Source organism: Rana temporaria, chromosome 2 (genome assembly GCF_905171775.1).
Source record: "Rana temporaria chromosome 2, aRanTem1.1, whole genome shotgun sequence".
Classification (NCBI taxonomy): Eukaryota; Metazoa; Chordata; class Amphibia; order Anura; family Ranidae; genus Rana; species Rana temporaria.
In genome coordinates, this window is record NC_053490.1 from 454208680 (window position 1) to 454235986 (window position 27307).

The 27307-nt window shown below is 40.0% G+C and overlaps 1 protein-coding gene across 1 annotated transcript in view; it reads right to left on the bottom strand.

The window, feature by feature from the left end:
* The window catches only part of SEZ6 (seizure related 6 homolog), an 878191-nt gene that overhangs the window by 434087 nt on the left and 416797 nt on the right, over positions 1-27307 (bottom strand). Inside the window, exons 3-4 of the mRNA XM_040338538.1 lie at positions 7644-8423; positions 1642-1775 (exon numbers count right to left, since the gene is read on the bottom strand). Of these exons, the coding sequence (XP_040194472.1) occupies positions 1642-1775; positions 7644-8423 (914 nt within the window). The remainder of the gene's footprint in view (positions 1-1641; positions 1776-7643; positions 8424-27307) is intronic.

The following is a 27307-nucleotide window of genomic DNA, read 5'->3' on the forward strand; positions in this document are numbered from 1 at the left end:
GCCCATCCCCTGTATTGGGCAGGTACATCATTAAAGTGGTTGTAAAGCCTTAAGCCTCGTACACACGATCAGTCCATCCGATGAGAACTGTCTGAAGGACCGTTGTCATCGGTTAACCGATGAAGCTGACTGATGGTCCGTCGCGCCTACACACCATCGGTTAAAAAAACGTTCATGTCAGAACGCGGTGACGTAAAACACAACGACGTGCTGAAAAAAACAAAGTTCAATGCTTCCAAGCATGCGTCGACTTGATTCTGAGCATGTGTGGATTTTTAACCGATGGTTGTGCATACTAACGATCGGTTTTGACCTGTCGGTTAAGAATCCATCGGTTAAATTTAAAGCAAGTTGGCTTTTTTTTAACCGATGGTTAAATAACCTATGGGGCCCACACACGATCGGTTTAGACCGATGAAAACGGTTCATCAGACCGGTGTCCTCTGGTTAACCTATCATGTGTACGAAGCCTTAAGGTTTTTTTCCTTAATGCATTCTATGCATTAAGGTGAAAAACCTTCTGTGCTGAAGCTCCCCCCCAGACCCCCCTTTTTTCTTATTTGAACCCGTTTCGACCCAGCAATGTGCATGAGCTCCAGCCACTATTGCTCTCCTCATTGGACAGATTGATAGCAGCAGGAGCCATTGGCTCTGGCTGCTGTCGATCAAAAGCTGTGACAAGGGAGCTGGGGGAGACAGTGGGACTTGGAAACGAGCCCGCAGGGGTGCCCCCACAAAAAGCCGCTTTCCAAAGATGAAGAAAAGGGGCCCAGTGCGCCGGCAAGGGACCCCATAAGAAGAGGATCGGGGCTGCTCTGTGCAAAACCATTGCGCAGAGAAAGTACGTATAGGCATGTTTGTTTTTTTAAACAAACATCTACAACCACTTTACGAACCCATCAGGGAAGCAGGATACAATTTGTATTTCCTGGGGGCTAAGGAAATTGGACAGAACTATGCAATTGCTGTGGGTATATCTCACAAATAGAAAATCTAAGGGATATTAGAAGCAACAGATGATTAAATTTGCTATCAATCATGTAGAAATAAGGTTGAGAATCCATTTAAAGCTGATCTCCCTACTCCATCATGATGTGGACAACCAAAATTTGACAAAAAAAGTAAAATACATTTAGCCCAGAGATTGGCTTTTGAACCATTATCTGCAGAGTCCAGGCAGTGAGCTACCAATGCCAATATTTCTCCAAAAGTTATGCAACAGTGTCACAAATATAAATTGTTTCCACATTGTACAACTATAGCACATATGACCAACTCTCCACCCTTTAGTTATTCATCCAATATGTACTAAAACTTAGCAAGCCTGGAGCTCATATAGACTGCTGGTCGGTGGCTCTGTGTGTCAGCGCAGCTCTGCTCTTCCCGGAAATATCAGTATCTTACTATTTCTATGTATCCAACTCTATGTGCTTGTATAGGACAAACTGAAATGATGTCTTGAAGCAACACACGCATATGCTTGTATATACTGTATACCATGCTAGGTAACATTACATAATGTGGAAGTTTAAAAAAAAACATATTTATTTAGATTTAAAACATATTTGTCATTGATGGTATTAATATGTTAGCTCATTAGGTTATGTTTACTTTACTCTTTAAATTTTGTATCAAACTTACTTTAATTTCAACTCCATATCCAGAATATACATAGATTGTGTAGCTGCAGTCCAATCCAGTATTATACTGATTATTTCTGAGCACAGGGGACAGAAGAGCACCCTCAGTAGCAGTAAAATTTTTACTACAGGGTTCTGTAAAAGAGAAAAACAGACACAGAGTTACTTGACATAGCGCTCATACTCACATTAAGCTTTGGCTCTCTACCAAGCAGGCAATAAAGGAAAACAGGTGATTATATAAGGCCAGTGCTAAGACCCTTAAGCCTCGTACACACGATCAGTCCATCCAATGAGAACGGTCTGAAGGACCGTTGTCATCGGTTAACCGATGAAGCTGACTGATGGTCCGTCGCGCCCACACACCATCGGTTAAATAACCGATCGTGTCAAAATGCGGTGACGTAAAACACAACGACGTGCTGAAAAAAAACAGTTCAATGCTTCCAAGCATGCGTCGACTTGATTCTGAGCATGCGTGGATTTTTAACCGATGGTTGTGCCTACTAACGATCGGTTTTGACCTATCGGTTAGGAATCCATCAGTTAAATTTAAAGCAAGTTGGCTTTTTTTTAATCAATGGTTAAATAACCTATGGGGCCCACACACGATCGGTTTTGACCTATGAAAACGGTCCATCAGACCGTTGTCCTCTGGTTAACCTATCGTGTGTACGAGTCCTTAAAGAACCCGGGCATCCTTGGGAACTCACATGTTATGGAGAAACAGTTAACAAAGCTTATAAACTGTTCTATCTTTCCTATTTTGTCTCTTTTTTTCCTTCTTTTGCTTTCTTTCCATTTTATTTCTATTAGTGCCCCCTCCCCTCCTCTAGTGCCTGGCATAAGTTAAGCCTCATACGCATGATCGGACATCCACTGTGGATTTTTCTCCGAAGGGGCGTTGGCCGTGAACTTGGTATGCATACACACGGTAGAACTTTTTCAGCCAGCATTCACCAAATCAAGTGTTTTTTCAGCTCTTTACCGCCACCCTTTGGGCAACTTCTGCTATTGTTATCTGATGTTTAGCATTGGTTCTACTTTGGACTTTAGTGCGATGGACTTGTATACACATGATCGGATTATCCTCCATCGGACATTTGTTGACGAAAAGAGCAGGCACAGCGAACATTGTTCCGTTGAAAAACCAACAATTGTCCAATGGACAATAAAACATGTCGGACTGTTGTTGTCGAAAAGTCTGATCGTGTGTATGGGCCTTAACCTCCCTGGCGGTATGATTCTTTCAGAAAAAAGGTGCTGAAAGCGGTACCATTATTTGCAAGGAAATTTGGCGTTTTATACTGTAGGCCTGTAATTCTTAGAAATAACTCACTTAAATCTGACCAAACAAGGGACACTTTTGGTTGCTATGGACAATCTACAGTTTGCAGGCAGAAAGAACAGTTTTTTATTATATAAAAGTACATGTAGGGCACTGGGCAAACCACTAGGGACAAGGGGTGTGTGTATTTTTTACATACAGTACTGTAATCTATAAGATTACAGTATACTGTATGTATTGTGTTTGTTTACCTCTTTGAATTTGGTGCCGTTCTCTGCTCCCGTGCGTCGTAACGTCGCAGGAAACGGAGATCGGCGGCACACAGTGAATCGAGCAAGGACCCGCTCGCTCACACAGCGCAGTGGCATCGCTGGATCCAGGGACAAGGTAAGTAAACCCTGCCTATGGATGCTGCGAGGCGAGCCCGAGTATGACTCAGGGTTACCGATCGTAGCCAAAAAATCTCACCCCGAGTCAGACTCGGGAACACCGCCAGGGGGGTTAATACTCACCTCTAGGCTATCTACCTGCTGGTTGGCCTGTTGTACCAGACAGGAATCTACTAATAAACTTGTTTGGGCAATACTAGAGGTAGAATAGCACACAAGGAGGTCTGTGTATCTGTTAGATGAAACAACATTATATACCTTTCAAAGTATGACCCCCATAGGCACAAGTAGTTGGCGCTATGACTTTTCTTAGGCAAGAGTAAGTTCAGGCCTGAGCTCCACTTGGCTATGTAATAGACCAGAGCCTCAAACAAGCTCACTCTGAATCTCTGCTGCTGATCCAAATTTGTGTGGAGATACATGCACGTAGGGAAGCAAAACACTGGACATCCGTACAGTTCAGTTACTTCCTAATTTCTCCTTTATTACAGGCAGTGCTAAGCTCTTTACACACAGCACGATACGTCACTATTATGTTATTGTGAGCCTAAAAAGCACATCTGATTGGCTGAAGCTTGCTCATCACTTGTCCAGTCTCCTATTTCCTCATTCTTCTGATGCGTGGGAGTAGGGAGCAGAGACCATCTTTAGCGTGACTCGATGGGAGGGGGTGTTCCTAGAGGCCTCTTTTGAGTAAGGACTTTTAAAGCAGTTGTGTACATACAAAAACAATATAGACTTTATAGTATAGAAAAGATGCATAGAAAATAGTCACTTTTATGATTATCACATTCCTTCACAGCTATAGACCCAACAGTCTGTGCCTAACAAAAACTTTGATCTATTTCATCCTCAGACTTCCAAGTGATGAAGAGATGTACCTATTGGTATGCAGTAAGGACAAATACAAACTGTGCAGGCAGCGTAGGTTGGAGAGAACAAGATACCATATCAGGAGGCAAGACCATCTAAGAGGCAGACAAATAAATAAGAATATGCATGATACAAAAAAAACTACTTGGTGGGACTAAAGAGGTGCAGAGTACTGCAGTAAGCTCCTCTTTGGTTCACACAACCTACCGGGAAGGCAACGCCTAAAATCAAAACCTGCAGCCTAGGAGGCAATAGTAAGTGTCAGTTTAGTACAACTTTAAAGTGGTTGTAAAAAAAAAAAAAACCTGCAAGAAATAAGCCTAATGAACTACTACTAGCTCATTATGAAATACTCATCTTAGATCGAAGTCCCCGCAGCCGTCCTAGTACAAATGGTGCTTGGAACTCATTTATTTTTTATTTTAAAGAGTTGGGCTTTCTTTGTTTTATGCTGTAGTTGTCATTTAATATCTCATAGGGGATGTATACCAGTAAAGCTCTGCTCAAGGCACAAAAATGAAAAGGAACACGGGACATTTACAGTCTGTCTCAACCACTATAAGCAGAAACATAACAAGAGTTTTCAAATTGTCCATCTAAGCACCATAACTAGGTGTCATGAGAAAGTGAGGGTTGCATAAAGGTTGCAGGCTGGATGCTTTGAAAAGCCGTGCTGTTTGTGGTAACAATTAGGCTTTATGTACATTAGCAGCTAGAAGAAACTTGAGTTTAGGAGCTTTTGGAGTTTTTTTGTCAAAGCTCCTAAATTCAACTCCATAAAAGCCTATGTGCCAATATACGCAAAGCTTTTAGCAGAGTTTAGGAGCTGCTTTAGTTAGGGGTGCTTCAACCTCCCTCAACCTCCCTGTCCTAAACGTAGAAGAATCGTGTTCAGGATAGGAACAGTTTGACCGTTGGCCACAAATTGCAGCAAAATCTAAGTAAAATGTGTTGCAAGATTTTGTCATGTTTTGCCTTTTCCCGTGGCTGGCTGTCAAAGTAGACTTTGTGTATATTAAGCCTAAAGTGGCAGAAGCAATTTGCAAGTGCATTCCAGATGCCACTGGATGCTTTCAAAAACCTTGCCGTTTACACTCACAATATTTAGACTGCTGTGCAAGCTACATATGTCATTGTCTGGATTTAAACATGACCACAAGCAGTGAGAGTGAGCATTATGATCTGTGCACTAGACATATGCAGAACAAAAAAAAAATGTTTTGTTTCAAAATCGATTCAATGTTTACATAAAGTCGTTTTGTTAAATTTGTTTAAATCGTTTAAGGAATTTGATTTGTTTACTTGAATTCTAATCGATTTGAACTTTTTCTAATCCTATTCGAATTTGAATTGAATTCTATTTGACTTGCATTCAAATCGAATTCCATTCAAAAACAAATTTATTCTATTCGAAAATCGAATTTTGGAAGATAGTTCTAGTCTTTCCATTCCATTCAATTCTATATATATCTGTCTATATATATATCTATTTTTTCTATTCTATTTTTTTATTTTCTATTCTGTTCTTTTCTTTTCTATTAAATTCTATTCTATTCGAATTTGAATTTATTTTATTTGAAATTCAAATTTATTCTATTCAAAATTTGAATTAATTCTATTAGAATCATTTGGAAAACAGTTATGTTATTATATTGTTTCGCTTTTATTCTATTATTTTCTATTTTTTATTCTTTTCTATTCTTTTATTTTATTTTCATTTTATTCTTTTCTTTTCTATTCAAATTTGAATTTATTCCATTCAAAATTAAAATTTCAGAAGATGGTTATATTCTTTCAATTTTATTCAATGTTTTTATTCTGATATATTTCTTTATGTTCTATTTTATTTTATTGTATTTTGTCCTTTTTTTCTATTCTATTTTGTTCTGTTTTACTCGATTCTTTTTTTTTCTATTTTGTCCTCTTTTATTTTATTATTTTTTTCTATTCTTTTATTTTATATTCTGTTCTGTTTTACTCTATTATATTATATTCTTTTATTTTATATTATATAGTCTATTATATTATTTTCTATTCTAATCCTTTATTTTATTTTCCATTCTATTTTATTGTCTTCAGAAATTTAAATTTGATTAGAAAACTATTCAAATTGGATTAGAAAAACTATTCTAATTCAAATTTTTTCCGAAATTTTGACTTGTTATTTCAGATTCATTTAAATTTGTTACTATTGTAATTCAGAAATTCGGATACATCCGAATTTCCAAATAGCAAAAAATACATAAGAATTTCAATTTGGAGCAAAACAAACTGCACACGTCTACTGTGCATTTATCATTTTGGCAGCTTCTAACTATGCAGTATAAGTGTTCCAAAATGACTCTGCTTTCAGAGTTTGGACAGCAATAGTTTTTGTTTGTATTGCACATATCTCCTAAGCTAATACCAAGCATACCTCCCTTATTAATGTATGTACAGCCACATTTATTTAGATTAGAAAAGATGAGTAGATCCCTTTCACTATTTTATGGTTTGTTATTATTTTCTATTCTAATCCTTTATTTTATTTTCCATTCTATTTTATTGTCTTCAGAAATTTAAATTTGATTAGAAAACTATTGAAATTGGATTAGAAAAACTATATTTTCTACTGTGCATTTATCATTTTGGCAGCTTCTAACTATGCAGTATAAGGCCCCGTACACACGTCCGAGGAACTCGACGGGCAAAACTCATCGTTTTGCTCGTCGAGTTCTGTGTGAAGCCGCCGAGGATCTCGGCGAGCCAACTTTCCTCATTGAACAACGAGGAAATAGAGAACATGTTCTCTATTTGGCTCGACGAGGAACTCGTCGGCTTCCTCGGCCGAAAGTGTACACACGGCCAGGTTTCTCGGCAGAATTCAGCTCCGATCGAGTTTCTGGCTGAATTCTGCCGAGAAACTCGGTCGTGTGTACGGGGCCATAGTGTTCCAAAATTACTCTGCTTTCAGAGTTTGGACAGCCATAGTTTTTGTTTGTATTGCACATATCTCCTAAGCTAATACCAAGCATACCGCCTTTATTAATGTATGTATAGCCACATTTATTTAGATTAGAAAAGATGAGTAGATCCCTTTCACTATTTTATGGTTTGTCTGTGCTCCTGCTAGGTAGGTTATCTCTATTTGAAACATATGGGAGATCCAAAATGTTAGAATTATCACCAAAACAAGAGCTGAGGGTAAATCTTACAGTGACTGTGACAACTACCTAGGAGGGCAATTCCATTTACTTTGCAGAGACTTCCTCTAACTTCCTGCTGTGTCTCTGGATCAGAATCTCAAGGAAATCATCCCAGCAAGACACAGACAGCAACAAATACACCTTTAACTCCTCCCTACTCTGTCCAAGATTTAAAAACAAAAATTGACTATACATACACACACTACACATTCATTAAACAGGATTCTGTTTTAATTCATGGAGTTAATGTCCACAATATCACAGTTACCTGGTGCTGGCACAGTTGTGGTCACAGTTGTAGTAATAATGGTACTTGTAGTGGTTTCCTCTTCCTCTTCAAATGCGGTGACTGGAGATATGCTGGAAGAAATCGCCTTTCTGTCTGGAATGCTTGCATGTTTTGGAGTTCTGTAAGTGCTTTTACTAATTCCAGAAGTAGCAGATGAAACACTGTCCTTAACAGAAAATGAGGAACTAGTGTGAGTGACAGATGGCAGCTCTATATGGCTTATATGTTGCTGGGGACCATAATCAACCTTACTCTTATCAGTCTGAAGTATAAAATGAGCATCAGAGGTTGGTAAAGAATCTACTACTGGTACCAATGACACAGTTTCCAATACAACACCAAAGTCTTTTTGATTTTCAGTAACAACAGATGTAGTGTCCATTATCATTGTGGATGGCGTAAGTGGCATTGTGGGTGTAGAGAAATCCGCATGGAACATTGGAACATTGTCCGGATGAGCCAGGTTAATTCTTGTTTTGCGTTCTGATAATTTATCACTTAACTCACTATTGTCCTGTGATTGTTTGGTCCTAGTAAAGTAGGGTGGTAGGTGCCGGAAGTCCTTTTTCATGATACTTTCATGGAGAATTCCTTCCAGTAGAGGGTGGTGGTTCAACAATGTCATAGTAGGTGCTGTTGTAATAAAAGGTACCTCTCCTTCTAGATCTCCAACAACTGTAGTGGAAGTCGGGCCTCGTTTTGTATTCCAGCTTCCAGTTACCTTGTTGTCAATTCCATTTATTACTGCGGTAATCAAGCCTAAGCAAAAGACAAAAGCACAAGTTAATTATATTTTGTTGGAAAAAAAAAAAAACTTTCCTACAAGTACATAACTAACATTTGGAACACAATGCTAATTTTTCACCTTCAATTCTCAAAGTATGTAGAGAGTAGAGATGAACCGAAATTTTGGTGCCAAAATATTTTGTGAATGTCGGCCGAAAATCGTGTTATCGGCATTTGGCCATGGTGCCGATAATGGTACCAAAATTGTACCGCGAATTTAGAGAAAATTTAGAGAAAATTTTAGCCACTTTTACTGTGATTTTACCGTGACATGCCCCGATTTTACCACGCTGTGCATATGGGGTTTTTCATAGGTCATGTGACTCACTGACCACATCAAATACATAACCCTGGTGCACTAATGATGCGTTCTTGCTGCGTTTTCAATGCATTTGAACTGGGAGGTGTGTTTTTTGTGCGTTTTTTTTTAACTGACCAAAAATGCAGCAAGCAGGATTTTTAACTCCACAATGGAATCGCAACGGACCAGTGTGATACATAGAATTTAAAGATACATAGAATTTAAAGGGATACATTGTTCTTGAGGTTTTCTTGCACTAAAGGTTCCAATAATGGTCGAAGAACAATTCAAATAATTTAAATTAATGATATTAATTAAAATGTCGAATATAATACAATTATATATAAAAATATGAATATTTTTTTAAAACTGTAATTTTCAGTTTCGGTTTCCGGCCAAGTTCATTCTGCACTTTTGGTTTTGGCACCAAAAATTTACATTTGTTTTCAATTTATTTTTATTGGTCTTTTTCTTAAATACAAAAAAGTTTTAATTTAAACGAGATTCTGTCACATTATGTATTTGTTCCTACTTATTATTCAATATACAGAATTAAATTTCCATAATTCACATTATCTTTAAAACAACATTTGCTACAACATATACCTACATTTATTCAACTATCTTCCAATCCCTTTCATTCTCACATCCATTCATCCAAAAGAGAAACAAAAGAACCCCCTAACCCCCCTATTCTCTCCCTTTCCATTTGCTCATTTTATATTTAATTTATATTTCCTCTTCGTATTTTTACATTACTTTTCATTTATAAATATTCTTTTATCCTTTTTGAGAGACGAAATTCATCCCATTTTGCCATATTTCTGGCATTTGACTATTTATGTGTCCTTCTTCTCTCATCTGTTTTTCCATATATTGTATTTCGTTCATTTCACATATCAATATTCTGCTATATTTGGGCTTTTATTTTCTCTTTATTTGTGAGCTATTATTGTTCTAGTTGCTGATGTCATGTGATGAAAAATATCCTTCTTAATACTCTTTATTGATTCTGGCATCAGAGATAGTAATGAGGTATCTATATTTAGATCCCTCTCTATTCCCGACATTTTTTGATATATCTCATAAACAGTTTTCCAGAATTACATTTGGTGCACCTCTAGTAGAGAGGGATAAAACATCTGCATTCACTACACTAATTGCTAACTACTTTATCTTTAAGGCATTGCAAATAATGGAAAAACAGAATTTTGAAAGTTTCCTGTAGCAAGATTTCTTAGTTCAGATATTTCTTCTGTTAACCCAAATATAAGTAACTTGTAATCACAGACATTTGACCCAAGATGAATCCCTGTTCTGCAGCAAAGCTATTTCTGACCTTTTTCAAGGCCAAATTTCTTAAAAAAAAAAAAAAATGGGTGCTTCTTTTAGTTTCACTTTCTGAGCCTGAAGGATGAAAGAAAAGTTCATCTAGACCTGACCCCAATCAAGGCAAAAGAGAAAAATCTATTTCCAGTAGCTGCAACTCGCATAAAAAACCTGAAGGGATCAATGTAGCTAGTGGGAAAAATGCCAGCAGAAGATGTCTGGAGCACATGTGATTTCTTTATCTATGTGGGTACAAGGGGCCTGAGAGTCTACTGAGATGAGCATCGAGTGTCATGCCCGCAGTGAAGGACAGCCAAAATCAACCATAGTGGCCAAACTGTTTTATCTTATGTCACATTTCAAGTGTTTACTGAACTATTTCTATTTTCTGAAGTAAGAGAAATGTGCTTGGAGCAGAACAGTTCCCCTACTCTGACCTTACGTTTTGCTGGAAAATATAATATTTTATTTGATATTTCTTTGTAAAACTACATCTCGGTTAATGGGAATCTGTTGAAAGTATTTTAGTGTTTTTATGGAGCTTGTTCAGCTTAGTGGGTGAGAAGAAAACAAACAAAAAAAAGGTCACCTTGACCATTCAAGGCAAAGTTCATTTTTCTTGATAGGGCAATGCCTCTCGTTGATATGCAACTTCCCCGCCACGCCGTTCAGCTGTGGGAGTGCCGAGTGTAAACCCTGTGTAAACTCTGTTGTGTACAACTGGGAGACAGTTGTCACTCTATAACAGGTAGTGCTTAAAGAAAGACCTTCACAGTAGGGTCATCTTGTATGATTTTTAATCCAAACTGCAAATTAGAAAAAATTTGACACTTTAAAAAAGAATTGCATTAACATACTAAAACTCCAGTTGGTAAATACACTGATAAAACACAGTATATGTGCTGTTCTACTTACCAAAGTGTAAGTCCACCCTAAAACTAAAATCCCAGCATCTACAGACATTCACATTCTATCACTAACCTATCTAGCCCTGTAAAAAAGAAATCAGTATACATACCTTTTCTGAAGCCGATCCAACCCGATCTGCAGTGGTGGAAGCTATGCAGAGCACACAGCTGACAACAGCTGTGAAATTAATGGGAAGTGACATCATCCATAGACTTACTATGGAGTTTCCGTTGTCACACGTGTCCTCTGCACCCACTTACACAGTGAAGCCACGAGCAGCAAGTCCTGGCCATTAATCATTGGCTGGGACTTGCTGACAGACTCCCACTGTGTACAACCACTTGAGGTGTCCGGGGCCGGGGGGGGGATCATGCATGTGCATTCCCCCAAGAAGCAGGTAGCGACGTAGAAGTACATCGCTTTTCCTGCCTGGTCCGCCCTCCGCAGTATATTTTGGGTAGCTTGAAATTGTTTAAAGATGTTAAATGAATACAGAGCTGCAGTGGAGCTTAGCCACTTAAGTACCGCCCCACGTATGGCAGGGCGGCACCTGTATGTGATTTATTTTCTTGGCACTGGGACTCAATGCACGGCCGGATGCCCCGCTCCCACTGTGATTGGACACAGCGGGAGCCAATCAGCAGGTCGGGTAGCCACAATAGACACTGGGACCCGCCGATCATTCACAGGAGAGGCAGAATGGCGGTCTGCCTATGTAAACAAGGACCGCTGTGCTGTGAGGGAGGAAAATGGAGATCTTGTTCTCTTGATCTCTGTTTTCTTTCAGTTAAAGCATCCCCCCACAGTTAGAAAGCACTCCATTGGAGCACACTTAATCCTTTGATTGCCCTTGATGTTAACCCCTTCCCTGCCAGTGGCATTTATACAGTGACAGTGGAATTTTTTTTAGCACTAACCACTGTATTGGTGTTACTGGTCCCCAAAAAGTATCACTTAGGCCCCGTACAAACGACCGAACATGTCTGCTGAAACTGGTCTGCGGACCAGTTTCAGCAGACATGTTCGGTCGTGTGTAGGCCCGAGCGGACAGCATTCTAGCGTACATTTGCCCGCCGGGCCTTTTTCCAGCAGACAAATATTTCCAAACTTGTTTAGAAACAGCCCGCTGGAATCCTGTCCGCTCGGACATGTTCGGTCGTCTGTACAGACCTACCGTACATGTCCGAGCGCCCGCCATCCCTCGCATGCGTCGAATGACTTCGACGCATGCGTGGAAGCATTGAACTGGCAGGGCCGCCCACGTTGCCGCATCATCGTCGCGGCGACGGCGCGGCCACGCCCCGCGTATTGTTTACGCGCGGATTTCTGTATGATGGTGAGTACAGCCATCATACAGAAATCCCCAGGCAGACATGTACGCTGAAAACGGTCCAGCGGACCGTTTTCATCGTACATGTTTGCCCGTGTGTACAAGGCTTAAGTGTCAGATTTGTCAACTTCAATGTCGCAGTCTCGCTATAAATCACTGAATGCCGCCATTACTAGTAAAAACAATAAACAAAAAGAAAAGTCCTTAAATCTATGCCATAGTTTGTAGACACTTTGGCCCAGATCCACAAAGAAATTACGCCAGCCTATCTATTGATACGCCGCGTAATTTCTAAGATGCCCCGTCGTATCTTTGTTTTGTATCCACAAAACAAGATACGACTGAATGTTGGCTCGATCCGACTGGCGTACGTCTTAGTACGCCGTCGGATCTTAGGTGCATATTTATGCTGGCCGTCTATTTCAGCGTCGAGTATGCAAATTAGCTAGATACGCCAATCCACAAACGTACGTCCGCCCGGCGCTTTTTTTACGTCGTTTACGTAAGGCTTTTTTCAGCGTAACGTTACCCTTGCTCTATGAGGCGTACGCAACGTTAAGTATGGACGTCGGACCAGCGTAGAATTTTCCGTGGTTTGCGTAAAGCGTTCGCGAATAGGGCTTTGCGTAAATTACGTTCACGTCGTCTAGGCATTGAGCGGGCGTAATTTTATTTGAAAATCCGACGTGATACTGAGAATGCGCGCGCATGCGCCGTATGAAAAAAGTGTAATTTACATGGGGCCAAGCTTGTTTTACATAAAACACGCCCCCCTGTTCATCATTTGAATTCCGCGCCCTTACGCCGGGAGATTTACGCTAGGCCGCCGTAACTTTAGAGGCAAGTGCTTTGTGAATACAGCACTTGCCTCTCAAAGTAGCGGCGGCATAGCGTAACTACGATACGCTACACCTGCCTAAAAATACGCCACCCTACGTGGATCTGGCCCTATAACTTTCACTTTCACTTTCACAAACCAATCCATATACGCTTATTGGGATTTTATTTTACCAAAAACTGGTAACAGAATACATATTGGCCTAAATTGATGAAGAAATTTGTGTTTTATAGCAGAAAGTTAAAAGTTTTTTTTTTTTTTCTGTGTTCTGTCTTTTTTCTGTCAAAAAATAAAAAACTGCAGAGGTGATTTGTCACAGACTTTGGGCCCTGGGAGAACCATTCCCTGGGGAACTCTGTGTTTTAGTGTGTTCTTAAGTTATCCAGACAGAGCTGGTCACTAATTGCTTTTGGCTTCTTATACATAAGATATTCCTATGGGGGAAAAGGACTATCTAAGGTGGTCATTGTTATGATAATAGGATTAGCTCTACAGCTTTCTCGAGGAAATACCCAACAGGGTGTCCAGAGTCCATTACACACTCGAAAGAAGAAAATAAATCTATTTTTGTGGAAAAGAACGGACATCAATTTAATTTGGGTACAGTGTTGTACGACCGCGCAATTGTCAGTTAACCACTTGACCACCAGGCACGTAAACCCACTTAATAACCAGACCAATTTTCAGCTTTCGGTGCTCTCACAATTTGAATGACTTAGTCATACAACATTGTACCCAAATGAAATTTTCGTCCTTTTTTTCACACATATAGAGCATTCTTTTGGTGGTACAAAGTTACGCCAAGTAAATAGATACCCAACATGTCACACTTCAAAATTGCACACGCTTGTGAAATGGCGCCAAACTTTGCTACTTAAAAATCCCCATAGGCGATGTTGCAGGGTATTGTGGGGTATTGCAGAGTATTGTGGGGTATTTCAGAGTAGTGTGGGGTATTGCAGAGTATTGTGGGGTATTGCAGAGTAGTGTGGGGTATTGCAGAGTATTGTGGGGTATTGCAGAGTATTGCACAGTAGAGTAGTCTTAGTATGGGGCAGGGATGGCTGATCAGGGATGGATGGCTGGATCTGTGACTGCATTTGTCACAGATCCAGTCCACAGCACTCGTGCTGCATCCGCTCTCTCCCCTCTCCTCTCACACTGTACCGTTCGGTACATAGAGGGGAGGGAGGAACCGGCATCATCACAAACAGGTTTGTTTACAAGTGATAGCTCCGTCATTGGACGGAGCGATCACGTGGTAAACCGCCGCTATCAGCGGCGATTTACCGTGATCCGTGACATTCCCGTGTGCGCGCCCCAGGGGGCGCGCGGGAGCGCAATTCTGGGAGGACGTCCATGGACGTCCTCCCAGAGTTAAGGAACCGCCTTGTAGACGTATATCGTCTATAGGGCGGTGAGTAAGCGGTTAAAGCAATGCAGTGCAGTATTGCAAAAAACGGCCTGGTCAGGAAAGGGGCAAAACCATCCAGGGCTGAAGTGGTTAAAAACAGAACTAAACTCCAAAATATTTATCTCTGGTTCAATAGTCCAACTTCGGTGAGGTCCCTTACCAGTTATGGCATCTTCTCGCCGGCTTCTTCCAGGTGACAATTTTTGGCCATCTTGATTGGCCAACACAGGATAATGTCACTCCTGCACATGTACAGAAATTCAGTCATCCCGGCACATAGGCACTGTGTTGAAACTGAGCTGTTCATGCATTGCATAGCTCTTCCACTTTAAAGCTTGTCTGAGATTTTAGTGATTAGGTTTAGATAAAGTATACACTTTTTTACAAGTTCTAACATTCAGGCAAATGATCACTTACTGTTGCTGATCATGTCGGCGTATATATCTATGAACCATAGGAAATGTCTCTAGTTCCCCCTTAATGTAACTGCTGTGTAGCCACAAAGGAAATTGACAAAATAGCTGGAAGCCAGAGCCACCTTAAATCTTTTTTACTATTCCACTGATAGCACAGGGCTGAGCACTGCCATGCTACATAAGGGATCCGCAGTACAAGTATTACACTAATGAATGATTCACCTCAGCAAATTTTGAAATCCATTCAGCTGATGAACACTCTCTACAACACTTTCCTTCTGTACCGGCACAGTAATTAATAAATGTATTTATCATCCGCTCTGACCTTTCTTCCAAATCCACTGCATCTTCCCTAATCATTTTCACTTGTTCGCTTGTGTTTATCAACATTTCATCCGAGTTCTCCCTTATTATCCCTTCCTCCCACAGACCTGCTCATCTTCTTCTGTACAAGGGAGTGTCAGAAAATGAGAATGCTATTATTTTCCCTCATAATAAGTTCTTGCTCAACGAGCTGTAATTTTCAACTGTTTCCAGCAATATATTGCAGAAGTCATTTAAAGGCTGCTTAGGTAGAGAAAGCTAACCTAAAGTCTTGGGATGGCGGAACTACAAATTCCATCATTCAGTTTCATATTAAAGTTCAAAATGTCGTGAGCTGTAATTTACCAATAGCAGAAGTTAGCTAATATAAAATGACTTACCTATGTATACTATTGGACTGAATATATGTAACCCCATATAAGGATGGAGCATCTGACAAAACGTTTTGATTTTTCCTTAGATATAGTGGGAGGACAAGCTACTTTGGGCCTTATTGCTAGCTTTGACCTTGTTAGAGAGATTTCTTCTCACGGCCCCGAAGCAAGAAAAGGAAGTTCTGGGAAATGTCCACCCTACAACTGTCATCATAATAGTTACTGCCATTGGGAGATTTCCTACTAATCCTGTAAGAACTGTAAAAAGTTTGATTTCCCCTCACTTTCTGTTTTAGTGACACTGTCGCCTGGACAAAAATTTAGTGAACACAGAATAAAAATGTGATCTCCTCCTAACTCAGTATTAGCTGGGTCTCCTTGTTAAGCACTACACACGAAGACCCTTGGCATGTGTGGTGACCTTGTATGTTTTGGTAAAGTAATACTTTATAATTTTTGTATGTTTTAAGAAGAAATCTAAAAATTGGTTTAATATGCTGTGACGTGGGGTCATTAGCACTCATGGTAGATACGTTTATTCACCACTGAGGTACATCATCTGGAGCGGCGGTTCCTTCTTTCTATTGTAGATACGTTGATACCATGAATCCAAAGCAGACAGGAACTATAATTAAGGGCCTGGTAGCCCACTTTTATTAAAGCGGCAGAAAGTATGACAACAGTCCAACAACAGTTTCCCACGTTTTACCAGCTTCAGCATTGAATACAAACTCTAGAAAATGCAGAGCCACCTGACTCATAAGCACACTCAGTTTCAACTGCAGTACTATGATGAACCTCTTACCAGTCTCCCTGGCTGTGTTGTCCATCTCTCCTGTATACTTGGCTCTCTAGCCTTTAGTCACAGGGCTCTGCTGCATTACCCAACTCTGGCCTATGGATTGGTGTTCTCCTGACACCCGATAAGAACCAACCTGACTCCTGGAACTGAGACCCATTGTCTCCTGGCTTCTTGCTAGGCCCTCTGACCCCTCAATAAGACCTTCCGTCTCCCCCACTGGGAGCTGTCTCTAAAATGGAAGCTCTGAGCTATCCTCAGACCTGAGTATTTAACAACCCAGGAACACTAGTCTTCTTTCCTTTCTTCTCACAGTGACAACCTTGTACTGTTACAATGCCCACCAACCCATCTGCCTAAACCTAAATTTACATAAAAAAGAATACAACGTAAGCACAAGGGATATTACTTACCTTCAGTGTGATGTGTCCTTGTGCTTCTGTCCTCTATTTCCTCCTCTGAATCCCCTACCCCTGCTGCCGTAATCTTGAATGAGGAGCTGTCACAGGTTCTAATCAAGGATACTCTACTATGCCTGCCCTTTACACCCGGCTACTCCATTCATAGAAGCTATACTACAGAAATTTGAATGAAACACAATCTATGAATTGAGGAGGTGGACCTTTGAATCATCAGCCTATCCTTCATTCATAGATCATGTTTCATTCATAGAAGCTGTCGTAATGAGATGGAAGATTTCTTCTGAACTAGAAGACAGAAGCACAAGGGAAACATCCCACTAAAGGAAAGTAATGTTCCTTCTGTTTATTTTTTACTTTTTTGTATGTAAATTTATGTTTTAAAATATATCATCAGTCCAAACTTGTTTTGGTTTTAGATAAAATAGGGAATGGTCTTTCTTGCTGGAGAGATTTTTCTTCACTTCCTGTTCCAGAATCATAACTGGAAGTGAGAGGACATCTTATCTTAGACAGTTGTTACCAGAAAAGTTGTCTGCATTGGTAGTTTTCCCCCTACCTCTTGTTGTGGTGAATACTATAAAAGTTTTGATTTCCCATTACTTTCCATCATAGTGACTATGGTCGCCAAAAGAATTAAAGAGAGCGAACCTCCGCAGTGGGGGCATAGGCAATAATAATAATAATAAAAATAGGAGTTTTAACCCTTGCCTGCTTTAAAATATTTTGGCTAGACATACACTGCCAGTAAGAGATCCTCTTTTTTTTGTATGTAGAATGTTTATAATGGCAAGCAAATGGTAACCTGGCTGTGGTTTAGGAGCCAAGTAACCTATATAAAATCCAAAAATGTTAGATTATAGAAATGTAATATTTGTCACTTATTTAATTTGGTTCAATGATTGAAGATTGTGTTAACATAATGGGCAGCGCTGTGACATACGTATATTGTTTAAATGTAGAATTATTTTTAGGCAATGTTCAGCCAGGTGGAGGCCTTGATCATCATCTTACCTCTCTACCTCATCTAATTAGAGAACACGTTGCCTTAACTAAACAAATGCAAAGAGCTCTCTGAATGGCACCCATGCCAAGCAAGCTACCTCCTGTGTTCAGAATGCAGCATGGCAGCCACTCAGCACAGGACTGGGAAGCTAGCGGAGATCAGTGGAATAGCGGTACCTACTACAGTGATTTCTAACTTCTGGAGGGATCCCACAGTTATGGTATGGTCCAACCTTGGCCAATGTAACTATGTAAAATATCCATGCCTTGCATTTTTCTTTAAAATAAGATTAACTTTTCAAAGTTAAAAAAAATAAAAATAAATAGGTAATATATAAAAAAAGTTTTTTTCTATCCTGACTTCTTTAAAGATGAATAGTGACAGACTTAGAATTGAAGGGCTTTCTTTGCGTGCCTTCTGTTAGGTTAAATAGTGCCTACAGCATTTCTTTCCACCTACTCATGGCTGTAACAGCTATGTGGACTGGCGTACAAGAAAATATCCTACTGGTAGTTTATTAAAGATTAATGAATTCTCTGAATTTTTAGTGCATAATTGTACCAAATTGTGTAGGTGACAGGTGCACTTTCATCATTTCAGTCTGACATTCACTGTTCAGTGTTTCTGCGCCTTGTGTATCAGGAAGATTTTTTTTCCCTCTCAAACTACCTATTTTTCTACAGAATAAGAAATCAAGACGAAAGCCTCGAGATGTATGCTGCACTTATCATTTCTCAGCGCAGTACCATATCAATAATAGAGGTTCTTGTAGAAAATTCAACACTTCCAGCCTAAACAATCAGAGGCTCCTGTAAGACTCTCAGTGAACACACAAATCTAGACTGTGATATCGTATTATTTTCTAAGTGTGCTAATGCTGGTTTAAAGAAACTAACTTTTCATGATGATGAAACTGTGAAGAAAATGCTAAAATATAGACATTTGCAGCACCATTAAAGCTGATAAGCCCAATATTGGATAGAGTGACTATCAGACTTTCTGGAATAACCAAGTTGAATTATATGCCAACATAAATGTTAATATCACACTCTACATACAACCACCTGAGTATGCAGTATTTTATTTACCATCCCTTAGTACTTTGGAATTATCATTATTTATTTTGGAAATGGACAATAGTCTGCTAATAGTAATAAGGATCTCAAGTTGTGTAAACAGCAGTGTTAAAGGGTGAGCAGATATAAAGCACACCATTTATTGCAGCTGTGTATTCCTTCATATTAATACAATTTATTTTTCAATACGACTGGCATATATACCTGAATCTGGATTTATATCAGCCTTCTGCAATCCCCTGTACATGCAGCTCTAAGAGCCCATCAATTTCTGATGCATGCATACATAGTGGAGTATCACCATCCAGTTAGCAGAATATGAGAGTATTCTTTAACTCTAATGCCTCGTACACACAACCATTTTTCTCGGCAGGAAAAAAACTAAGTTTTTCCTGACGTGATTCCTCTCCAGCCTGACTTGCATTCATGCAAAAAAATGTCCGACCAAAGCGCAGTGATTTACGACGGGACTATAAAGGGGAAGTTCCTTTCAAATGGCACCACCCTTTGGGCTGCTTTTGGGCTGCATACTTGACTCTGAGCATGCACGTTTTTTTTCCCCTCGGGAAAAGCATACACACGACCATTTTTCGTGACAAGAAAAACACTGACGGGAAACACAATGATAAAAAAGAAAGCTGGTTTCAATTTTTTTACGGGCAGTTTTTTCGTTGAGAAAACTGCTAGGGAACATACACATGACCAGTTTTCACGACCAATATAAAAAATGGCAGTTTTCTCGTTGTGAAAACCGGTCATGTGTACAAGGCATATCAGAGAAAATGGTGTCACCGTCCTTGCTGTGCACTCTGGCAGTCATTGTTCCTGTGACCCTGCTGACAAAGTCCTTGATGCATCTAAATATTACATAAACCCTAACTGATTAAGATCAATTCAACCAGGGGTTCGGGCTTGTGCAGCATGCTCTTAAGTGCATTCAGCTTGAATTTGAGATAAATGTGAAATACTTCTGAATTCCTTTAGATGTGCATTTTCACTGCAGTTGACTAACATTTAATGCCCATTCACACCAGGTGCGGTGGGACTGAGTTTGGAAGCTATTCCAGTGCAGTCCCACCGCAAGACAAGGCAAAATGCTTTGTCTCCTACGTAACTGCTTCACACCACCACATTGCAGTGGTGTGCACTAAAAAAAAGTCTGACAGGTCATGCAACAGCCAACAGAACTTAATGAAATATCACTGTGTGAAAAGTGAACAGTGCAAAAATGAGTGTGATCAGGACATTGGCACTGCAGATATCCTACTACAACACACCACACACCAACTGCTGCATTGTAATGAAGCTGCTAAGCTGTGAATATACCCTTAAGCTTCTGATCAAGCTACTTTTGCACTTCCATGGACTAGTACAGGTCCCAAAAGTTAAAGAAGGTATGATCTTGGTGATCTGGAAGACTTAAAATACTAGATTTGACTTGTAAGCAGGTGCAGTTAGCTAGTCTGCCACTAGGTGAATCTGTCCCAAAATACTGTCAGGTTATAGACACTAGGTCCCTTTATGCTAGAGCCCTCCTGTAGTTGGGCAGTTGGGTGAGTCAGTGCCCAATTGTAAACCAGGTTGAGAGGAGCACTAGAGGAGTTGGGGCATGGGAGCTAGAGACCCCACTATCAGGCAGATGTAGTCAGCAAGTGGAGGCCCTGGATAGGGCTGGAAGACTGGGAGAAACAGACCTTAACCCCCGAAGAGCTGATTGTAGACATCCTGACTCTTATGGTGAAGGAAGCTTGAGCAGATTGCAAAAGGCCTTTTAGGTCAGGCCAAGTGTTCCTTGGAGTGAGGCTATCCCCCTGAAGGACCAGAGAGGAGTGTACCTAGGCCAGATGTGACTGCAGTGATCCTGCCTCAGGAAGGCTACATGTATGGAACAGTGACCTGGATACCAAGCAAACACCAGAACCCTCTGAGTCAGTACTGATGACACCGGGAGGAGACAGAGTAGGAAGATGGCTTACTAAAATATACTGTGTGCTGCTTTCACATGTGACTGCTGTGGTTGTCCACTATATGTGATTGACAACATGCTGTAAAGTGACCCCGGATAACATGACTAAATTATGTGACTGTAATGCCATCATAAGAAATGATACCTTTTTGTGTGGGCATTCCTTTCTTGGGAAATAAAGGTCAATGGCCAGGAATGTCATGATCAGACCTCTGGCAAGAAGATTGGCACAAGTTGGTGGAGGGTTAAAGCCTCAAGCAGGAGAGTTGTTGTTGTTGTTGTTCTAGCAAGCAGAAGAGGCTCAGGGACTTGTACTCTTTGACACTACATTCTTTGATATATTTATCTTTACCAGATGACTTCAGGACAGTCATATGACACACAGCGACCTTTTCCTCTTCATCTCCTCTCCTGTCGATGTTGCTTTTTGCATCATTGCACTGTAATTGCAGGGCACAAAGGGCCACGACTCTCACTTTGTATCACTGTGTCATCCTCTGTACCAGTAAACTCTGTTATTTTTTCTTTTTTAGTTTTTGCATGTTACTGTACTTAGTCATCATGTATTGTGTATCGAATGGGGGCTGTGTCTGCCCCGTACCTACCGGCTGTTTTTGTATCCTGTCCTATCATCATTCTAAAGTCTAATGAACTTTTTTCTTCACAAAATCTGTGGGAAGTTGGGTTTTAATTGACACAAAAGAAGAGGCTTACAAGCACTCTTTCAAAAAACTAAAAAGCCTTTACCATAAAAACAAGTTGAGTGCCTGCCTTCTAAATTTTTTTTCCTTACAGTTTCTTATTTTTGCCTCAACAAAGACTGAAACTTTCCCCGCTACTTTTATGTGTGCATCAGTTTTGCTGCTGGCCCTGTAGCTTGGAAGAAAAAAAACATTTGTTATGTAAAACTGTTCTCTTCCATTTTTGCTTTAGCAATAATGAAACAAGGATGAGGTTATCTTCTTACACAACAGAAAATGAGTATTGCATTTTGTATTCCAATTTGTCATCACAGACACTCTCAGAACAAATGCTGGCTTATTTATTGAATATACACAGCAACAAAGATGGAAACTGAATTAACTAATGGAAGCCAATCAGATTTCAGTGAAAGTCACAGTTAGAACAATGATTACTATCTGGTTAAAATTGATTGATACTTCTATCTAAAAAAAATATAACATTGTATGAAATACATATCCTAATATCTGAATACTACACAAAGTGATTTTAACATGGCTCCCAATTCACTAGTCACATACATGGAGAAATGGCAGTATACTATTCAATAATCATCATCGTAGCATTACCATGATTATTCTGATTCAACACCTGTCTTTGTCACTGCTCCCTAAATTACATCCTGTTTGTTTTTCTGCAGATTTTTGTTTTTGGTTCCCTTTGATGACTGTTTCTGCTGGGCCATTAGCGTGATTATCAGCCCTTGAAGAATAGTCTCATCGACTTGGCTTCTGCAGGTTAATTTGTTTTGTCTGTATTTTTTCACACCTCTGTCTCCCAAGAGGCTCCGTCTGTTATGTTGTCACTCTCACTTTCCTTAGTGATATTTCTTATCCCAATCACAGCCTGGGCTATCGCTCTCAGCCTTGCTGTCTTTGAAAAACATTTCCTTCTGTTGTGTTTTGCCCTATGGCAAACTATATTTTTTTAAGGTTCAAATGTAATAAACTTTTAACCAATACAAAGCAAACTAAACAACATCCCAGCCCAATCACTCTGGTTCTAAAGATAATGTAGTAGCAATATATCAACACTTGATACACAATACTATTTGCAAGTCATAAAGGTGAATGGTCACATATCTTCCTGTTCGTGTATTCTTGCAGGTTTATGACTCTTCGGATTGTATGCTGAGCTATACCGTGGTTATCTTGACGGCTAAGGTATTGGGAGACCAGACTTCCCACAGGCCCTATTAGACTGATGCAAAACAGTCTTTTCATCTGGTAAGCAGGCAATCTTATCCTTCCTCACGGGTGTATTGGTGACAGCTTACCTCACATCAATCAAGAGTCTTTCACATTGTCTGCACAATCCACTTCTCTTTCACAAGGAAAATTACTGGATAGAGTCATATGAACTTTGTTTCGTGGCTTTTTAAGACTTTTTCTTCATATATCCATCTGCATTTTTATGTTTTTTCCTATTCTGGCTATATTTTCAGTTTATTCCAGAATGACTTTTTTTGTTTATTATTAATTTATATGAGCACAATATCACTCACTAGCGCTGCACTGTTTTTTTCTTTTTTCTTTTTCACAATACTATTAACGCCTAGAATATATACCAAAGCCAAAGGCAAGCCAGACATGATACATTTTTGCAAGACATGAGATAGGTAATCTTGTCTTCTGGTAAATCGTTTTTACTATGCTGACAAACATTGTGAGATTAGCAGGTTAAGTGGTTTCACACGAATAAAATAAAATATTCTGCAATCCCTAGGGCAAATTATAAAATTAATGTATTTTTGTGATTGGTTGCCATGGATCATACTATCTCCTTTTTTCCCAGTTTAATAAAGAAGCCCCTTAGGCTAGGTTTACATATGTGCAAATTGAATGCAGTTTCTCCTGCATCCAATTCTCTTGACATGCAAGTTTGCTCAGCAATGGAGCTGGTTCACACATGTCCAGGGCGGCCATGGTCCGCATTCCAAAAGGGTCCTGTGCATCTTTGGGTCCTGTTCAGGTGTGAATTCAGGCAAAAATTTAGAACTGAATTGCACCTGAGCTGGTAAACGCAAAGGACTGGGAACTGCACATGTGTGAACCCAGCCTAAAATAAATTATTTTTTTGGGGTGCTGTTATTAGCTTGAGTCAATCAGGCCTCATGCACACTGGAAGTTTTTGAAAGTTTTTACAGCAGCTGTTTTTGGCAGTAGACGTTTTTTCTACAGTCAATAAACTCTCCATCATGTTTTTCTATGTGTCCATGCTCACATAGGCTGTTATCAGCAGTTTTGGGTAGTGGGGTTTTTGAGCAGTAAAAAACAAAAATAACTAGTGGGTTCTGAGAGACGTTTTTCAGCTGTAAAAACGCTCTAATGCTGATAAATGCTGATAAACGTCAATAAACACTGATAAACGCTCAAAAACTTCACTCACCAGCGTTTTTAACGTTTTTGATCCATTGAAAAAGAAAAAAATATTTTTTTTTCTTCAACCAAAAAACGCTAAAAAACGCTAACGCGGAAAACGATAAAAAACTCTAATAAACGCTTAAAACGCTATTGAAAAAACGTTGAAAAAGCTGAAAAAAGTTGAAAAACTCACTGCAAAGCTACTGGCGTTTGTATAACGTTATTTTAACGTTCAAGTGTGCATGAGGCCTTAGACACAATCCAAATGTGCAAAGCGGAAATCTGTGAAAATTGTGTTGGAAAGATTGCCAACATTTTCTTAGTTTAAGATGTTTTAAAATGTCATTAGCAATTAAAGTGATCAGAATATTATCAAGTACAAAAGCTGGCTTTAAAATTTGTTTAAGGAAATTGGAAAATGTTGTGCATATTTACAATCTATATTTGCAAATTCACAAACTCATACTGAGATTTATTATTAAAATTGATGTTTAATCTGCTTATATTTTGGCTTGCCGTGTTCCTAGTTTCTCCCTCATCAAAATGCTAATAATATTTAAAAAAATAAAACCTTTCCATTTTTATTATGTACAGTATTTCAGAAAAGTGAGTACACCCCTCACATTTTAGTAAATATTTTATTATATCTTTTCCATCTTCTTATAGCATAGGCTATAAGAAGATTGCCAAGACCCTGAAACTGAGCTTCAGCATAGGGGCCAAGACCAGACAGCAGTTTAACAGTACAGATTACACTCAGAACAGGCCTCGCCATGGTCGACCAAAGAAGTTGAGTGCACATGCTTAGCATCATATTCAGAGTTTGTCTTTGGGAAATAGACGTATAAGTGCTGCCAGCATTGCTGCAGAAGTTGAAGGGTTGGGGGGTCAGACTGCCAGTGCTCAGAACATACGCCACACACTGCATCAAATTGGTTTGCATGGATGCCATCCCAGAAGGAAGCCTCTTCTAAGGATAATGCACAAGAAAGCCTGCAAACAGTTTGCTGAAGACAAGCAGACTAAAGATATGGATAACTGGGACCATGTCCTGTGGTCTGATGAGACCAAGATAAACTTATTTGGTTCAGATGGTGTCAAGCGTGTGTGCTGGAAACCAGGTGAGGAGTACAAAGACAAGTGATGGTGGGAGTGTCATGGTCTGGGGCTGCATGAGTGCTGCTGGCACTGAGGAGCTACATTTTATTGAGGGAACCATGAATGCCAACATGTACTGTGACATACTGAACCAGAGCACGATCCCATCCCTTCGGAGAGTAGGCTGCATGGCAGTATTCCAACATGATAACGACCCCAAACACACCTTCAAGGTGACCACTGCCTTGCTAAAGGAGCTGAGGGTAAAGGTTATGGACTTGCCAAGCCTGCCTCCAGACCTAAACCCTATTCAGCCTCTGTGGGGCATCCTCAAATGTAAGGTGGAGGAGCGCAAGGTCTCTAACATCCACCAGCTCTGTGATGTCATCATGGATGAGTGGAAGAGAACTCCAGTGGCAACCTGTGAAGCTCTGGTGAACTGTATACCCAAGAGGGTTAAGGCAGTGCTGGAAAATAATGGTGGCCGCACAAAATATGGCACTTTGGGCCCAATTTGGACATTTTCTCCTAGGGGTGTACTTAATTTTATTGCCATTATTTATTGTGTGTTAAGTTATTTTTAAAAGATAACTCAATTTTTGCTTTAGCAATAATAAAACACGGATGAGGTGCAGAAAACCCTTTATCTTCTTACACAACAGAAAATGAGTATTGCATTTTGCATTCCAAGAGCAGCTCGGATCCTGGTCTTCCCGAGTCCCTGGCTTGAGCTCTTGGCCCCTCCCTTGTGTAGAGTGCCCCCACAGCAAGCAGCTTGTATCCATTCAGACATGGAACTGTGGTTCTGCCCCACCCTCTCTCTCTCTCCTGATTGGCTAACTGAGTTTTATTGACAGCAGTGGGAGAGCCAATGGTGCCTCTGATGTATCTCAACCGATCAGGAGGGTGAGTCCTGGATGGCCGAGGCACTCGTGGACATCGCTGGATAGAGATGGGGATCAGGTACTGTAAGTATTATGGGGGCTGAGGGGGGGGGGGGGCTGCTGCACAAAGAATGCTTTTTATCTTAATGCATACAAGGTCAAGATTACTCAAGGACAGGTCAAACCAGCTCAGCAACAGAGTGGTTAGGTTATACACTAGTATAAGCAAAAACTGTACCTACGACAAGTAACCATATGGTGTGTGAACAGGTGTGCCTTATGATATCTTTTTATTACATGTATCTTCCGGTATTTGTGCTACACTGCAAATGTTCTTACTATAACTTGACTATATTTGTTCTGTTATATAATATAATGCTGCCTTTTTAATTCCTGAAGTTATTCTCTGATTTAAAGCTAAAAGGGGGGCTCAGTGGTACATGTAAAATGCATATTTATAAATTATGGCCAATGCTATTAATAGTAAATCCATATAAATTTATGTGTATATAAAATCTAACAATAAATCTGTCTTTTTCACTCCATTTTGGTCTGTTAAATATACTATTAGAAGCATTTTGTTACAAGTGTTTTAATTTTATTATAATTGTTTAATAATAATTGTTCATCAAGCCAGAAAACTTGTAAGCTGATAACTTTCTGTGCTCTCTGCCTTTGGACTGTTCAGTTAGCATTGTTCCCTGCTATCTCTGTGGACTACAAAACAGCCCCCCCCCCGTGAAGAAGAGAGGAGGTTATGTTATGTTAACATGGTGTTATGTATGCTCAGTACGGTCGTCAGCCTAGGACAGGAAGCATGTTACCGGCAGAAAAACGAATGCAGCTACCACTTCCAAGGATCGGTAGGCTGTAATGTTTTCAGATTTTGTTCGTGGGTTTAGATATAACACTCTCAGGTACTAGAATTCTGTGCAGGAAACCCACACTCCATGGCAGTTTCCCTTGCTCCATTCAAATCGCACTGCCCTTGTGATCTGCAGTGGTGTCAGTGCAAAGTTAACAACACCCCAAAGACAGGTTGCAAATGCAGTATGTCTGGGCGGCACCGCACTATGCAATCCAGTTACAATGGGTTTCTAAAAGTAGTGCATGCACTTTTTTTGGTGCAGAGTGTCAAAATGAATGGGCTGAAATCAAACTGCACAAAACTGCATGTGAATCGCAAAGGAACATGCAGAAACTTCCTGTGAGATTCAATTGCAGTTCCTAGTGTGACCCTAATGCCGCATACAGACGATCGGACTTTCCG